A 17309-nucleotide genomic window follows, 5' to 3' on the forward strand; every position below is an offset into this window, starting at 1 on the left:
TGAACTTTTAAAAGGATCAGGTGGTATCTATTAATAGTTCGGATTTGTTTGGTGTCCAGAGAAGCGTTGGCTATAAAAAGAGACCAAGTTCTGTCAGGGAAGTTTTGTGCCGAAGGATACTGGCAGTAAGCCCAAATGAGATAAGTTGCACGGCACTCTAAATAGACATGGGTGAGAAACTCGTCTGGAATAAGGTCCCGGGAAAATCTGGGATCTACCTGGCGACTGCAAAACAGACATTGGGGCTTGTTCACAAAGGCCTTTATTTTTTTCCAGTTTTTGCAATCCTATTCTTTCGTACCGACGTGAACGCTAATTCCTAAAATTGGTTATAAAATCTCCGATATAGTGTAACGGCTAGCACGGTTCGCTTTCACCGAGCAAACCCGGGTTCGACTCCCGGTATCGGAATCTTAATTTTTAATTTTTTTCAATTTCTCCTCTAACAATTTTTTTTGCAATTATTCTCTTTAAAATGAAACTTACATGAGTTGATACGAATAAATAGTAAATATATTAAACGGATCCACCGAACCCCACGGGAGGTTTCGAGTCTTTTGGTAATAAACACAAGAATTTATAAATTTTACCCATACTTTTATCGTCTTTATCGGTTAATCTTTTATAAGAGTTGAAAATTTTCTCTTGTTCAGAATAATTATCTGAATTTTTATCTAATAATTGTTGAGCTCTATGGCCGATACCACATTCATGTAAGTAATCACCTTGGTCGACTGGACCGTAAACGTTGGTATAATTTTTAGCGATATTTTTTAAGTTTTGAAAATCGACATCGATTGATAAATCGACTTCACCAGGTTTGATGAAGGGAGAAACAAATTTATGTTTGTAAATACCTCTTAAACTGTTTTCGGGAATTTGATTTGATAAACCATAATCGATGATTAGAACTGCACCTTTATTATTATTTAATAACTGAATCATTTTCATCAAGTAAAATTCTGAATCTGGACATATTTCAACTCTTGAACCAACTGGTAAATTTTCATAACGAGGATTTAATTTTGGAATCATGGAAGAAGGAGTTTCATTTGGAGCAAGAGTTAAATGAAAATCAGCATTTAATAAATCATTATTAGAAGTTTCTTCATTTGAAGGTAATTTACCTTGAGTATTATTTACTGAAGGAGAATGTTCTACTAATAATTCTCTCCAACCATTTTTTTGTTTGATAAATGATTTAATTGGTAATGCATCGAAAAATTCATGGGCTAGAATATAATTAGGGACTTCAATTGATTCATTAATTAAGTCAATATCTTTTTCAGTGTTACACCACCAAATTTCATTATTCCATTTAGTAATTGATTTATTAAACCCATGTTCTGTTGAATTGAAAGGGTGTTGAGTACATAATAGTTTATATTGTTCATATCTCAATACTGAAGAAGATTCAATCATTATAATATTAATTTTCACTTTATTCATAACAAATTTATTAAAAATTTGAATTACATCATGCATCAAAGTACCTTTACCGGGACCAAATTCAATAATATTTATAGATGAAGGTTTATCTTGATTCAACCAAGTTGAATAAAGCCAGATACCCAACATTTCACCAAACATTGAACTTATTTCAGGACTGGTAATGAAATCCCCAGTCTTGAAATCTAACGGGTTTCTCGTAGTATAATAACCAAAATCGGGATGAGTTAAACATTGTCTCATGTAAGCCAGTAAAGTGATTGGACCGGTTGTTTTAATGGTTTGTTCGAAGAATTGAGATAAATTTTCAACCTTAATACCACCTTTAGTTCTATCAATACTTGGAAATGCCGGCATTTTGTCTAAATTTTCTCTTATATGAGTAGTACCTTTAATCAGATTAGCAAGATTATCATATTGATCCTTTACGTATTTAGCAGCTTGGTCGTACTCTTCTTTAGTGAACTTACCATAATAAAGCCCATTAGAGTCTATCGGAGGTTTACAAAGTAACCGACTCCTTGAAAAATGTCTTACCCTTTGGAAATGCTTAAACATGATGAGTAGTTAAAAAAAAAAAAAAAAATTTCAAAAGCTTCTACGCACTTTAATAATATATATATATATATTGAGTATCTATTAAGCAGTGTTAACCATTGCGTCCATGATTATTTCACCGTCGTCGATAAAGAAGGATTTCATAATTTTGAAACCCAATTTTTCATAAAATTTACGATTTATAATATTGGAACTTTCTAAATAGCAATAATCTTGTTTAATATGGTGATCCAAAGTAAATTGAATCAATTTTTTAGCATAACCATTACCTTGAGCATGGGGTAAAACCCCAATATCATTTAAATACCAAATTCGACTTAATTTCAAGTTAGTTAAAACACCATCACGAATACTATTCAAAAGAGGGAACTTATCCTTGAATACTTTCAGACGGCACTTGGTCAAAGAAGCAAACAAGTTAAATTTTATTGAAGAAGGATGGAAACTTAACGAATCATCCATTCGTTCATTTGAATCGATAAAGTTAAAACAAGCAACCGCTAAAAATGGCAATTTATTAATTTCTGAAGCTTTCAATTGATTTGAAATCAAATCGTCTTCTAATTGAACATCCTTCACTACCAAAACCAATCCATTTGAACTAATTACATCGTAAACGGAATATTCAAAAAATGATAAGAATAAATCCAGTTTTACTTGTTTTTTTAACAGAGTCAGTGGCTCAATCTCGGTATTTAAAATGTAATTGACAAAGGGGTCTTTATCAAAAGACTTTGCCAACGTTTTCGCTGCTCGTTTATACTCCTTAATGGTAATGCTGGAAATTACGGTCCCAGAATTTAACTGAGACCTTGACAGTCGGGGTTTACCTTTATTTGGAGAATCATGGACATCTTCTTGTATAGCAAACATTATTAATCATTAGTGTTGGCCTTTAACTTTAAAAATAAGTGCTCCTTCCACTGTTTATATACCAGTGCGGAATTTCAGATAACGCATTCAATTACTTATCAGGGATACAATGCTGTTATCTGAAGGTGAAGCTGAGCGTGAGGACTACGTGAACCTGTAGCTGAAGTAGTTGAAGTAGCTGAAGTAGTTGAAGTAGCTGAAGTAGTTGAAGTAGCTGAAGTATGAAGGAGCTAAAGGTAGATTAAGTAGCTGAAGGTAGATTAAGAGTGAGAGTAAGTACAGTAAAAAGTAATAGGAGTGAGTAAGTACAGTAAAAAGTAATAGGAGTGAGTAATAAGAGTAAGATACGAGTAAGTAATAGGAGAGTAGAGGTGGTGAATAGAAGAGGTAATAGAAACGTGAGTAAGGGAAGCAGAAATGGATGTACTGTAACTGTAACTGCAACCGTAACTGTAATTGTATATGTAACTGTAAGTAGCGCTAAGAATGAGAGAAGGAGTAGTAAGACACCTGCAGGAGTACTTACTAAGACTAAGACTACTAAGACTACTAAGACTACTAAGACTACTAAGACTAAGACTACGAACTAAGAGTAAGAGCAGGCACAGTAGGCGCTAAACAAGTTGGCGTCGTATAACAGTGCATCAACTAATAGTGGGTTATAGTAAGGATTAGTTACACTAAGTAATAGTTACACTAAGTAATAGTTACAGTAAGTAATAGCTACAGTAAGTAATAGCTACAGTAAGAGTAAGTAATAAGAGAAGGAGTAATAGTTGCAGTAAGAGTAAGTAATAAGAGAAGGAGCAAAAGTTACCTAAAAGGGAAGGACGGAGAGCTGGGCCCGCGGGGCCCCGGTGTACGGGTCTTGTGCTCGCGTATATACCCCGCTTTTACGAAGAAAATGTACGGGTGTTTCTCGCGCGGTTCTAGAACCGCAATCTATAGGTAAACGCACGCACAAACACCTCCGCGCTGACATAAGCGCTTACCTAAGCAGGAATTATATTTTTTTCACTTTTTTTTTTTTTTTTAATGGAACTTTCAAACCTCCAGACCCCCAATCAAAGCCAACACCGTTTACCAAACCATCTTTGACCAAAGTTATAATTAGCAATTGACTATTGAGTAGCGTAGTGAGTTGTATTGAAATTTGGTTAAATATATCTGGAATATATTCTGATACTCCTTCGTTTTTATCGCAATTCTCACTGGAAAAAGCTAACTAATAAAACTTGGGAAACCAGCTTTATTAACTATTTTAATCGTAAACCAATCTAGTGGTGTCATTCGTTTCAAATTGATATCCAAGTTTAAACAAATAGATACATAATGGGTAATGGAACCTCCAAAACAAATAAGAATACATTACCTTTGGCTCGTACCGATACCGGGAGCTCAGCTAAATCATCCAGGTCTATTCGTTCTAGAATATCCTTACTGAAGGATGATTCAACGGCACAGCTAAATTCAAATATAAATAGTTCGAATTCATCACCTAAACACACTCCCCGAATACTATCAAGAAAAAACTCATCAACCAATACTGATCAACTACCGAATAATGAAGAACCAAAGGATGATCATGAAGAAATTAATCAAAGTATGTCCAATTTGAACTTGAATAATTTACCTCCTTCAATGATGAAAGTGGAGCCTAAAACTCCAATATTACTCAGAAGAAATACCGATGAAAATATTTCCAATCCACAATCGCCCCGTCGGTTTTCGGTAACTTCTCAGTCTTCAAATAACCATAATGAATTAAGTAGATCATCGACTAATCATTCAGTGACCAACCATTCTCTTCATTATCCCTTGACTCCTCAAGAGACCATATCAATCGATCAGGATAAATCGGCGGAAGATGATTTGAATGAGGTACCTAATGATGAGGTATCCAATTCAAATTCATTAACGAAATATCAATCAGTAACAACCAATAATGAAAATCCAAATACTATTGATATAGAAGATTTGATCCAAAGATTATTGGATGCTGGTTACCTGGGTAAAAGAACTAAAAGCGTTTGTCTTAAAAATTCCGAAATTCAATTGATTTGTTCAAATGCAAGAGAAATTTTTTTATCCCAACCTTCTTTATTAGAATTAAGTCCTCCAGTTAAAGTCGTTGGCGATGTTCATGGCCAATATTCCGATTTGATTCGTATCTTTACTAAATGTGGGTTCCCTCCTCAAACAAATTATTTATTCTTGGGTGATTACGTTGATCGTGGTAAACAATCTTTAGAAACTATCCTATTATTACTTTGTTATAAAATCAAATACCCAGAAAACTTCTTTCTTTTAAGAGGTAATCATGAATGTGCTAACGTTACTAGGGTTTATGGCTTTTATGATGAATGTAAACGTCGGTGTAATATTAAAACTTGGAAATTGTTCATTGATACTTTTAATACTTTACCCATTGCTGCCATTGTTGCGGGTAAAATCTTTTGTGTTCATGGTGGATTATCCCCAGTCTTGAATAGTATGGATGAAATAAGAAATATCGCTAGACCAACCGATGTCCCCGATTATGGCCTATTAAATGATCTATTATGGTCAGATCCGGCAGACACTCTAAATGAATGGGAAGATAACGAACGGGGTGTCTCTTATGTTTTTTCCAAAATTGCAATCAATAAATTCTTATCAAAATTCGGGTTTGATTTGGTTTGTAGAGCTCATATGGTGGTTGAAGATGGTTACGAGTTTTTCAACGATCGAACCTTGGTTACCGTCTTCCTGGCTCCAAATTATTGTGGTGAATTCGATAATTGGGGTGCTGTAATGAGTGTTAGTGAAGAGTTATTATGTCTGTTTGAATTATTGGATCCTTTGGATAGTGCTGCTCTTAAACAAGTCATGAAAAAGGGTAAACAAGAAAGAAGGTCCGCTCAATTGCAACAACAATCAAAATAAAGATGAATGTACGAAGTATTACTACGATTTGTAAATAAAGGTTATTATGTAAATTATAAAGCTTGTATAATTGTCTACTGTAGAGTTTTTCGCAGAAGGTCAAAAAAAAAAAAATAAATTGTATGTAAATTGTAGTAGTATGACCACCTTGATCTTCAACCATGAATGATTCCTCTCCGTATAATTTCTTTCTTAAAACTGAAAATTATCAACCTTTGATAAACCTCGTCAATCGTTTCAGTAATAAAATTGAAGAAAATCAAGCGATAATTGCTAACTTGACCAATATAATCGATAATAAATTCAAATTACCAGATCAACTAAATGAATCAATAACTTCAAGTATCCCGACAAATCAAGAATTACCGTTATCAGACTTTCTTTCAAAGAAGTATCATTTCGATCAAATCAAAATTGAAGATGATTTTCTGGAAGAACCAAACCCAAAACGCCAATTAATGATCGAAATTGAAAAATTGAAAAAAATTAAAAAAATTAATGATTATAAGAACAAAGAATTATTCAAAATATATAAGGATTATGAATTGTTGATCATTACCAAGATCTTACCCAGCTTAAGGAAAGACATTTTGGTTTATAATCAAAACTATTTAAAATCGCTAAAACAAGATAAATTACCGTTAAAATTCGATAAAAAAACCAAACTTTGGTCAAATTATGTTGAATACGTTAATAGTTTACGGAAATTGGTAAGTGTAAGTCAATTGATCATAAAGTTTTTCGAAAATGAATTATCAAACAAAGACTTGAATCATTTCCATTCAATGATTCTAACAATTGAAACCCTAATTGAGACTATTGGATTGAGTCAGTAAAATCTTGTCTGTCAAAATAATTTAATGCATTAACCAAATCTCTTTGGTCCCGTCGTTCAATTCTTCTAATACCCTTTTTAATATATACCGTTTAACTACAAAGTAATAACTATAAATATGTCATTAAATTCGTACAAAAAACTAATCTTTAGGAGAAGACGCCGTAGGTACTGCGCTACTTGGAGGATTACTAGCAGGTGCTGCACTTTCAGCAGGTGGTGCACTTGTAGGTACGGCACTTGAAGGTCCACTTGAAGGTGCACTTTGGCCTGGGTTTGAATTTGCGTTTGCCAAAATCATTTCTTTGAGTTCTTTCGAGATGGGAACAGTTCCTCCTTGTGTTTGATAATATAATGGACATGACTTATTGGTTCTAATATGACCAAATGCACCACAAGATTTACAACGACGATTTTGACTCTTCCCCTTCCCAATACCTTTACCACCAATTGCATATGAACCATCTGGTAACATCACAGTATTGGCGTCGATAATAGTACCACCATTGGCTGCTGCTGCGTGTAATGGATCCTTACTAGTACCTTTACGACCTTTACTAAGTTTAGCTCTTTTTTGTAAACTAGCAATTTTGTCTTGCAAGGCCTTCTTACGAATCTTATTCATTTCAATATCATTAGTAGGAATAATATCATTAACATCAGCCTGGGACATTTTTTCTCCTTCAATTTCCTTCTTTCTCCTAATGTATGCACTAATAAGTCTTGGATCGTGAATTATCTCAACTTTTCTTTGAACAATATTATTTTCATCTCTAACTCGTCTAGTAATTTTCAAAACTTTTGGTTGATCATTGTTTTTCTCTTCAATTTCTTTTAATTTACCTTTCAAGTATTCAAGATGATCAAGAGGTTTGTATTCATCGTATATAGAATTAAGACTATGACCTTCCAGCTCTACTGTTAACGATCTCCTTTGAGCATACCAAATTCTAGAAACTTCTGATTCATACAATTTCTGTTGGTAAGAAGCAGTATTATTTTTAGGAATGTTTTCTCTTGGTTGGGGAATAAACATTTGAAATGGATTTTTTTGAGTCGCTTTTAAAAATGAAAATCCTAAACCAATCCCCGTTGGGTCACCTTCACCATTAAGTTGAAGCATAGATTTAGTCAGGTTTGCACTTATAAAGTTACGAGAAGAGCTCCAGGGCGCCAATTCTTCATCAACGTCTTCTTCATCTTCCTTATCTTTATCCTTTTCTTTATCTTTATCCTTTTTCTTTTTTTCATTTTCATTGTCCTTTTCCTTTTTAACATCTTTTGGTTTATCTTTTTCCTTTTCTTTATCTTTATCTTTATCTTTATCTTTTTCTTTTTCTTTATCTTTTTCTTTTTCTTTTTCTTTTTCTTCCTTTTTAAATCTTGGATCTTCATTATAGATGGCACTAAAATCATCTAAAATTTGTTGACCATGTTGCATACTATCAAGTAAAGAAGCATCTTCTGGAGTGATCATGGCTCTAATTTTATCTTCTGAAGGAACAACGTTACTATTTCTAATTTTCCAAAAACCTTGATCTTCCCCTTTTCTTTGATATTCCATAAATTCTTTAAGTCTTTGACGGTTTTGCATATCAGTTTGATCAGGGAAATGTTTGGAAACATCTTTAACCGAAACATGAGCAACTCCTTTTTTATTCATTGTACGATAAACCACCATTTTCAATCTATTTTTAAAAGTATTAGTAACTTTTCTAGAATGAGGAGCAGGAACTTCAACCGCTGGGAAAATATGACCTACTGAAAATAAATGGTTCATTGGCCTAAGGAAATGTCTAATATGATTACCAGCACCTTGAGATCTTATAAGCAAGAAATCGGTATTTTTTGGTTCATGTTTAAAGATGGGAGCTCTAAGCATATTATTATATAAAGTGGGAACAAAATCACCTTTAGCAACGTAACCATAATTCCAAAAGGGAGATCTATCTTCAACGCCCAAAACATGGGTTTCACCAACTGGGGCTTTTGGACGAGAATTATCATCTTCTTTTTCTTTACGATAATAATTAATTAATTTTGAACCCATACCAAAATTCGATAAAATGTACGGATATTCTTCAGCGTATTCCATACCAATGATCATACCAGTATCAGCGGTTGTTAAATCACCAGTTTGAGCAAAAATTTCTTGAGGAGATCTATTTCTATCCTTTTTCTTTTTACGAAGTTTAAGTTTTGAAAAAGTAATTACTGCACCACTTCTAACATTGAACTTAGGTCTATGGAAAGCTCTAGAAGAATTTTTGTTTAATCTGACTTTATAGTAAGGGGTTTGAAGACGTAAAGCTGGGATTGAATGTTCGATATTCAAATTACTTAATTGACTTCTGACCTTAGTATTATAATTATTTTTCAAGATTTCGTATTGTTTGTCATTTGAGATGTTAAATTTCAACTGTAATAAATTTTGATCTTTAGGAGTGAAGGCTTTTGAAGTTTTATTTTTCTTTTCTGGAACAAATAATAGATTTGGATCATTCATATCCAAATTGAATTTATCCGAAGAGATTTGACCGGAGAAGATATTTTCATCGTCATAATCATAATCAATCAAGTTATCGGTGACTTTGTCTTTCTTTTTGGAGTTGATTATAGCATCATCATCCCAATCCGTAGTGGAAAGAACCAAGTTTTTATCGAATTCCGCAAATTTATCATTATTTATACCGTCCAGGGATAAAAAGGGGATTTGTTTTAAGAAAGATTTACTTGTTGCAGACAATTCTTTAATGAAATCCAAATCATTAGGGGTAATATCCAGTATACCCGATTTGAATTTTTTAAAATTTCTTGATTTAAATTCTTTTCTTTGATCCGGTTCGACTTCTAAAGATAATTTTGAAGGAATAAGGGGTTTTATTCTTTTTTTAAATGCAATGGGTGGTCTTTGGCTCGAGTAGTATAAAGGATTTGGAATGGTTAAAAGATAATTATTATAAGGTTTATCCTTTTTAAAATTTGGGAAAAAATAGGAGATTTTTTTGGCAAGTAAGTTTGCTTCTAATTTTTTAACAATCCTGGACAATTTTTGTTTTTTCAAGATTTTCAAATCGGGAGAGTCCAACTTTCTTTTACGGTCTTCGTGGTCTTCTTCGAAAATGCCGCCCATATCCAACCCGTCTTCTTCTAATTGGTTAGGTTCATTTAGGTTATTGAAAATGTTGTTATGATCCTCGTCGTTATCGAAAAACCCGTCAAATTCGTCGTTGGCCACTTCCTGGAGCCTGGCCTCTTTGGCGTCCCCATCAAACATGCCTTCCGGCACTGAATCCATTGGCAAATCGTCATCGGCCAATTCATCGATATCTTCATAATCAACAGCGTCGTCGGCGTGTTTTGTTTCACGAAGCGTGAACATTTCGTCGAGCACCTTCTCATCAGGCACCCCGCTGACAAACTTGTTGAACAAGTCGTCCGTCGAGCCTTCCTTGGACATGTTGTGATAAGAAGAAGAAGAAGAAGAAGAAGAAGAAGTAGCCGCTGAGTTCAAGTAGGCGCTCGGCAAAAAAATCTAGTTGTTGATGGATTAAGATGTACGGGTGTTTTTTACGAAGCGTATATTTATACAATATAATACAATTAATTTGGGAATTCATCATCATAGGGAGATAATAAATTGTTTATGGAGGGTTTTTTGGAGACGGAGTCCTCGTTGAGGACATCTTTCAACCAATTTTTTTGAATTTCGCCGGTTTTTTTATTAATCGAAGGTAATTTTGTAATTGAAGAGTCATTCTTAACTGGTTTGAAATTGGTTGGAATCGGGAGGGATTTGACAGAGGGTAAGTTTTTTGATTTTTGTTGGTAGAACGACTGGTGGAACAAGGGGCTCAAGGGGCTGACCATATTGGGGGTCAACGAGGCTGATTTAGGAGCCGCTGGGAATTGGAGCGACGACGAGGGAGTGAGTTGGTAATGGGGCAACGGAGGAGCCAGTTTGAGTGGTTCGGTGGTTGAATGTAGGAGAGAAAGCGGTCTGGGTCTTCTTTTTGGTTTGAATTGGTTTGCTGGGATCTTCAAGTCTTGTACTGGTTGTTGAACTGGTTGTTGAACTGGTTGTTGAACTGGTTGTTGAACTGGTTGTTGTTGTTGTTGAATTGGCTGTTGGACTGGCTGTGGTTGTGTTGGTTGTTGTGGTTGTTGTTGCTGGACTGGTTGTTGTTGTGGTTGTTGTTGTTGTTGTTGTTGTTGTTGTTGCTGGACTGGTTGTTGTTGTTGTTGCTGGACATACGGATAAGGTAATTGGTAATAAGGCATCTGGTATGGATAATAATGGGGACTATGTGAATTGGGAGGACTTATTAGCGGAGGATTATTCAAATATGGATACAAGGGGGTCTTGGGATTGGCCTTGGAATCATCGGTGATCAAATTCTCGTAAGCATGCACCGTCTGCTTATGCTGTCTTAGATTATCCAACCTACTGAAGTTCTTCAGACAATGAGGACAAGTAAAAGGTCTTTCCCCAGTGTGCTTCCTTTTATGACGGGCAAGGTGCTCTGATCTGGTAAATGACATATTACAGTCCGGGTACCCCGTACACTGGAACACTCTACCTTTAGAAGGTCTCTTTTTTTTATCTTCTGTCATTACGGTTAACTAAAAAACAAAGAAAAAAAATTTTTGTCAATCTTTGGTGAATGTTGATGATATAAGTAGTGATGATAGACGAACAAAAGGGTGTATTTGCCGATACTTTAAATGAAAACAAAGGGAATTCCAATCACTGGTTCTATAAATATATCAGGGTACACTCTTCAATAGATATCTTCATAGGTCTGCTACCCAGTGCTTTCCAATACTAGAATCAACTTTATATTAGAAGTAAGGTACAAGGTACCATCAAAATTATTATAAGATATTTCGGTTTGTTTTATTTTTTCCCTGCTCTCAGAGTGTTTTTTTTCTTTTTCCCTTGTTGTTTGTTCCTTTACTCAAGCAGTTTCCCTGGTTTGTTTCTTTTTCCCTTGAATACTAGGCCTTCCATCAACTGGTTTTAGCCCCTGTATCTTTGTCTGGGTTGTTGTTATTGGTTTTGTTGTAGGTTTGCAAGGGCAGCAGACACGACTTGCTAACAAAAATAGCCCCCGGCGCGCAGACCAGAACGCTGCTTAGGTAAGCGCTCGTATTTTCTTTCTATATTTAACCTATACGACTACATATGCTACAACACTGTATAATACTGGTGTATTGTTTAATGGACCATTGTCTGGCTAATGTACTGATAGGTAGCGTGGTGCACGGGTGTTTGTGTGGTGCACGGGTGTTTTGCCGAGGGCCCCCGGATTTGTTGGCCAATTTGGTCGGGTGTCCGGTCGCGCACCCCCGGAACTCGCCGCCCTCGTTGCAGCCATTAGTGAATGTAGTGAATAATAAGTATATGTAGTGAATGATAGAACGTAGTGAATGTAGTGAATAGTAAGTATATGTAGTGAATGTAGTGAATGTACATGTAGTGACTGTCTACAATATCTCGGGAAGGACGTTTATTAACAACAAGAACTACTTGGGGCGGATTCGTTATCCACACTTATGTTCACGGTTTCAGGCTTTTGGTCGTCACTGGACTCATTGAAATCAGGCAAGCACTGCGCAATCTTCTTGAATAACAACTTGACGTTATGGTTTGCCTTGGTTGAGGTTTCAATTATAAACTTGCCGTCACTCAATTTAACCAAATTTTCGGCCTCTTCCACCGTGACTTGACGTTTGTTATTAAGATCAGACTTGTTCCCAACAATAACTATAATCACATCGTTCCCTCTTTCCAACTTCACGTCGTTTATCCATTTTTCTAAATTATTAAAGGATTTCTTATTGGTGATATCATAACAAATCACCGCAACATGACTGTCTCTTATATACGAAGGAATCAACGATCTAAATCTCTCTTGGCCAGCAGTGTCCCATAACTGCAAACGAATCGTCTTGTTATCTTCCAAATACATGGTTTTACTTAAAAAATCAATCCCAATGGTGGCGGCATATTGATCATCAAAAGTATCGTACATAAACCTGGTAATCAAGGATGTTTTCCCCACTAAAATCAGTTAATATACATTCTTAACCCCTACTTTTCTCCAGTAACACATACCACTCTGATCTCCTAGAAATACAATCTTATACTTTCTTAATATATTGCTCTTATCTGGTGTACTCATGTTGGGGAAGGAATAGCAAATGGTTCTTTTTCAGTTCGCTGTTTTTTGATTAACGTTGATTTCCTGCTTATGTAGTGCCCACTAACAAAAAAAAAAATTAATCTCGGGTTCATCTTAGTTATTCAGCTATTCAGTAACAGAATGGACGACTCGGAACTTAATGCCATTCGCCAGGCCAGGCTTGCGGAGTTGCAGAAATCCAAGCCGCCTGCCAACGACGTGAGTGAAATGAAGGTGTCGATGCTTTCTCAGGCCCTTGAAAACAGTGCCCGAGAACGGTTGAGCAGAGTTAGAATCGTCCGACCAGATCGGGCAGAAGCAGTGGAAAACTATATTGTCAAGTTGATTTCAATGGGGTCCATTGCCAGGAAGTTGACCGAAGACGATATCGTCGAGATCTTGCAGGGGCTATCAAGAGACGAAAAGACTCAGTCCAATAAAATCGTCTTCAACAGAAGAGATGATAGTGACAGTGACTTTGATTAATACCATATACTTATCTTCTTTAGTCTCGTATAGTAATACATGCTAGTTTGTCCACTATCATGTTCGTAGTTAGTTCCAAGCGTTCTTATTCTTCTACTCTTCTACTCTATTACTCTACTCTTCTTCTCTACTCTTCTACTCTTCTTCTCTACTCTTCTACTCTTCTTCTTTACCTTCTACTCTACTCTTCTACTATACTCTTCTATTCTACTCTTCTGCTCTTCTGCTGTACTCTTCTACTCTTCTACTCTTCTACTATTCCACTCTTATATTCTTCTTTCTATATTCTTCTTTCTATATTCTGTATTCTATATTCTTACCTTATTCTATATTCTTACTTCTACATTCTTACCTTATTTACATTCTTACCTTCTATACTCTTCCTTCTATATTTCTCCTTCTATATTTTTGCCTTATTCTACATTGGTCCTTCTACATTCCATATTCTATATTCTTACTTCCATATTCTATATTCTTACTTCCGTATTCTATATTCTTACTTCTTTAGTCTATACTCCTCCTTCTATAGTCTATACTCCTCCTTCTATAGTCTATAATCTTACCTTATTCTACATTCTTACCTATTCTCTACTCTGTTTGCGAATCATGAACAGAGCTCTTCCATACCTCCTCCACTCATATCTATACCTATATCTATACCCCTACCCATCTATCTAAATACTTATACCTATATCTATCTATATCTATCTATATCTATCTATATCTATCTATATCTATCTATATCTATCTCTATCTATCTCTATCTATCTCTATCTATCTCTATCTATCTCTATCTATCTCTATCTACATTTATTCATTCATTATTCATTTATTTATTTGTTGCGCGGTTAAATACGCGCCCAAGTTGTTTTCATTTTTAAGCTACTTCTTCTTTACCAATGAGTGATTCAAATATCCAGGTAATAGTTCGGTGCCGTGGTAGAAACGGCCGGGAAGTGAATGCCAAATCGCCCAACATCATCGATCTCCCCGATGACATCTATTCAATCAATAATCCCTTGGTTACGGTGAATCAAGAAACCGATTCAAATTCAAACTTGAACTTGAATTCAAAAACTTTTAAGGTCGATCAGGTCTACGGTTCTCAAGCCGATCAGTCGCTTATATTCAGAAACGTCGCCTTGCCGCTATTCCAGGACTTTATCCATGGGTTCAACGTTACAATCTTGGCTTATGGGCAAACGGGGACGGGGAAAACTTATACCATGTGTGGACAAGATAATGACGATAATAAGGGGATAATTCCAAGGATCTTGGAAGAGTTGTTTAGGTCTTTGAACGATAGTGAGGATTACTTGGTCAAATGCTCTTTCATTGAGTTATATAAAGAAGAATTGAAAGATTTACTTGTTGAAGAAAACAACCCATCAAAGTTGAGAATTATAACCGATTCAAACTCAAATATAATTACCCAAAATTTGAGAGAAATCCCAATTAATAATCATGAATTGGCCTTTAGTCTATTAACTAAAAGTCTCAATAAAAGGAAAACCGGTTCAACAAAATTGAATGACCAATCGTCAAGATCCCATACTATATTCACCATTAATTTATATAAAAAAACTAACGGTAACTACTTCAAACATTCTAAAATGAATTTAGTCGATTTGGCAGGATCTGAAGATATCAATAAATCAGGAGCTCAAAATCAAAGAGCAAAAGAAGCCGGTTCAATTAATCAAAGTTTACTTACTTTAGGTAAAGTGATCAACTGTTTAAGTGAGGGCCGTGATTCAAAACATATTCCTTATAGAGAATCCAAGTTAACTAGATTATTACAAGATTCTATTGGGGGTAAAACTAAAACCTCTCTAATTGCTACCATCTCTCCTGCTAAGATTAATTATCAAGAAACTTTATCAACATTAAATTATGCTTCAAAAGCTAAAAATATTAAAAATATTCCTCAAATTGGTCAAGACAGCGATTTGGTTTTGAAAAAAATCTTGGTTCAGGATTTATCAAAAGAAATTATCAAGTTAACAAAAGATTTAATGGCATCGAAAGATAAAGATTCCGACGGGATCAAAATGAGTATTGATAATTATAAAGAATATTCGAAAAATATTAAGAATTTTGAAATTGAATTAAAGGAAAAAAATTCTCAAATAAACTCATTAAATTTAAAATTATCCGATAATCAGTTTCAAATAAAAGATTTGAATGAAAAAATTAAAGATTTGGAATCATCAAATGTTGCTTATAAAAATGAAAATTTTAACCAATCATCGCAGATTAATGATTTGAATACCAGTATTGTTAAATTAACTGAGAAATATCAATTACAGAATCTCCATTTAAGTAAAATTGTTAATTCAAACTTAAATGAAATCAATAAATTAATTGATACCTTAATAAATGAATTCCAATCTAACAAACTAGATAAAAATTTCAATGATTTCCAAATTTTTTATAAAAGCGAATTAATTAATTTGAAGAATGATTTAAATAATCATGAATTATCTATTCAAAACTCAATCACTAATTCATCTGATCAAATTAAACAAATTTTATCTCAAATTTCTTTAAAAGATTTGAATGATCAATTGAATAAATCAAAACTTAGTCTTTTAAAAGATTTGAAAGAATTGAAGTCAAATAAAGATGATTTTGCTTCTTTCATCGAGTCAAATCATTTAATTAATGATAAAGAAAATCAAAAACTACTTGAATCCCAAATTAAAGATCAAATTAACTCAAATGAAATCTTAAAGCAAAAAATGTTAAAACAAGTTATTAGATTCATTGATGAATCTTTCCAAGAAAATAATAAATCAGTGGAATCTTCATTAAACTCTTTTTCCAATAAAATTCTCGATTCAAATAAAAAACAAATTTCAAATACTAATTCGATTTCAAATTCAAAATTCGATGATTTACATTTGAAAATTACTAATAATATTCATAACTCAAGTGACATCTATAAAAAGTTCGATGAAGACTTACTCAAATCATTAAATAAAACTGCTAATGATATCTTAAAGCATTATAATAACTTGATAAATCCTTCCATTAGTAAAAATATCGACTCCATTAACAATCATACCCTAATCAAATCAGTTCCGGATAAAATTAAATCCATTAATGACTTGTTTAAAGATAAGAATAAGTTGAACCAACAAGATTTAGTCAATATTAATAAGGAATTGAAAGAACTTCAAAAATCAATCAATGACGTATCTTCAGTCATGTCCCCAGCAAAAAATTCATCCTCATCCCGTTCATCTTCTCGCTCATCTTCGAGACCTCCTTCCCGTACTCCAACTAGATCCCCCAATAGATCTCCTATAAGACCTCCTTCAAGACAAGCAAGATCACCCATTCGATCTTCTGCTCCTGCTCTAAGAAGAAATAACACCTACACTTTCCCACCAAATAATAACTTCCATAACGAACTAACTAGATCGGTATCGTCCATTCCAAATGAAAAACCTGAACCCAATCATGAAAGAAAACCTTCTTTACTGAACAGCAAAATTCCAACCTTATTTCATCAAAACGATAAAGAGAATCTAACATTCAAAAGAAGAAGAACCTAATGATCTTCTAATAACCATTTCTTCTCTGTATAACTACAATTATTTTTTCATTTCTTCTCCTCTCCTTATGCATTCTCTCGTCTTTGTATTTATTCCTTTCTTGTTTGTATTCATACTATTCTTCATAGATTAATATATAATTTTCGTATTTTGCAATTATCGTGCGAGCCAACAAAAAAGTTATAAAGAAAAACTCAACTCATGATAACAACGCAGTGATAAAGTTACTCCTTTATTACGGCTTATCACCATGGAATTGAGCAAAATAACAAGGTACTTTATCTTGTACTCGTTGGTTTCGGTAGTATCGTTGGCGTGGTCAATTTACGACTCACTAAGGATCACCACCAACTTTTTATCATTAACGAGTGAGTTAACTGATGGTTATAAATTATCAATTATAGTTAACTTCTTATTCTTTATCTTTCTTGTCATAGG

General features: G+C 34.2%; 6 protein-coding genes and 1 non-coding gene across 7 annotated transcripts; 3 read left to right on the forward strand and 4 right to left on the reverse strand.

Moving 5' to 3' along the window:
• Positions 1 to 339: 339 nt before the first annotated feature.
• HYPBUDRAFT_t128 lies at positions 340 to 411 on the forward strand. Its single transcript has one exon. It is a non-coding gene; the product is annotated as a tRNA-Glu (tRNA).
• Positions 412 to 516: 105 nt separating this feature from the next.
• HYPBUDRAFT_12397 (uncharacterized protein) lies at positions 517 to 2007 on the reverse strand (the record flags this gene model as incomplete). The annotated part of the gene is made up of 1 exon (XM_020219314.1): positions 517 to 2007. One exon carries the CDS (start codon positions 2005 to 2007, stop codon positions 517 to 519), a length of 1491 nt encoding a protein of 496 aa, XP_020075797.1.
• An 81-nt stretch (positions 2008 to 2088) lies between these two features.
• Positions 2089 to 2880, reverse strand: HYPBUDRAFT_110812 (uncharacterized protein; the record flags this gene model as incomplete). The annotated part of the gene is made up of 1 exon (XM_020218786.1): positions 2089 to 2880. The coding sequence occupies one exon, from the start codon at positions 2878 to 2880 to the stop codon at positions 2089 to 2091; it is 792 nt and encodes a 263-aa protein (XP_020075798.1).
• Positions 2881 to 5639: 2759 nt separating this feature from the next.
• BCR1 (transcription factor BCR1) lies at positions 5640 to 11182 on the reverse strand (the record flags this gene model as incomplete). Its single annotated transcript, XM_020222316.1, has 3 exons — positions 5640 to 5668; positions 6848 to 10061; positions 10508 to 11182. The coding sequence occupies 3 exons, from the start codon at positions 11180 to 11182 to the stop codon at positions 5640 to 5642; spliced, it is 3918 nt and encodes a 1305-aa protein (XP_020075799.1).
• Positions 11183 to 11703: 521 nt separating this feature from the next.
• On the reverse strand, positions 11704 to 13097 carry HYPBUDRAFT_217687 (Rab family GTPase). Its single transcript, XM_020223087.1, has 2 exons — positions 12759 to 13097; positions 11704 to 12704 (listed from the first exon to the last, which is right to left on the reverse strand). Exons 1-2 carry the CDS (start codon positions 12823 to 12825, stop codon positions 12154 to 12156), a joined length of 618 nt encoding a protein of 205 aa, XP_020075800.1. The 5' UTR covers positions 12826 to 13097; the 3' UTR covers positions 11704 to 12153.
• Positions 12736 to 13501, forward strand: HYPBUDRAFT_153434 (uncharacterized protein). The gene has a single exon (XM_020221546.1). The coding sequence runs from the start codon at positions 12967 to 12969 to the stop codon at positions 13309 to 13311; it is 345 nt and encodes a 114-aa protein (XP_020075801.1). The 5' UTR covers positions 12736 to 12966; the 3' UTR covers positions 13312 to 13501.
• Positions 13502 to 14210: 709 nt separating this feature from the next.
• KIP1 (Kip1p) lies at positions 14211 to 16871 on the forward strand (the record flags this gene model as incomplete). Its single annotated transcript, XM_020222574.1, has 2 exons — positions 14211 to 15527; positions 15567 to 16871. The coding sequence occupies 2 exons, from the start codon at positions 14211 to 14213 to the stop codon at positions 16869 to 16871; spliced, it is 2622 nt and encodes an 873-aa protein (XP_020075802.1).
• Between the last annotated feature and the right edge of the window lie 438 nt (positions 16872 to 17309).

This window comes from Hyphopichia burtonii, assembly GCF_001661395.1.
Source record: "Hyphopichia burtonii NRRL Y-1933 unplaced genomic scaffold HYPBUscaffold_5, whole genome shotgun sequence".
NCBI classification, from domain to species: domain Eukaryota; kingdom Fungi; phylum Ascomycota; class Pichiomycetes; order Serinales; family Debaryomycetaceae; genus Hyphopichia; species Hyphopichia burtonii.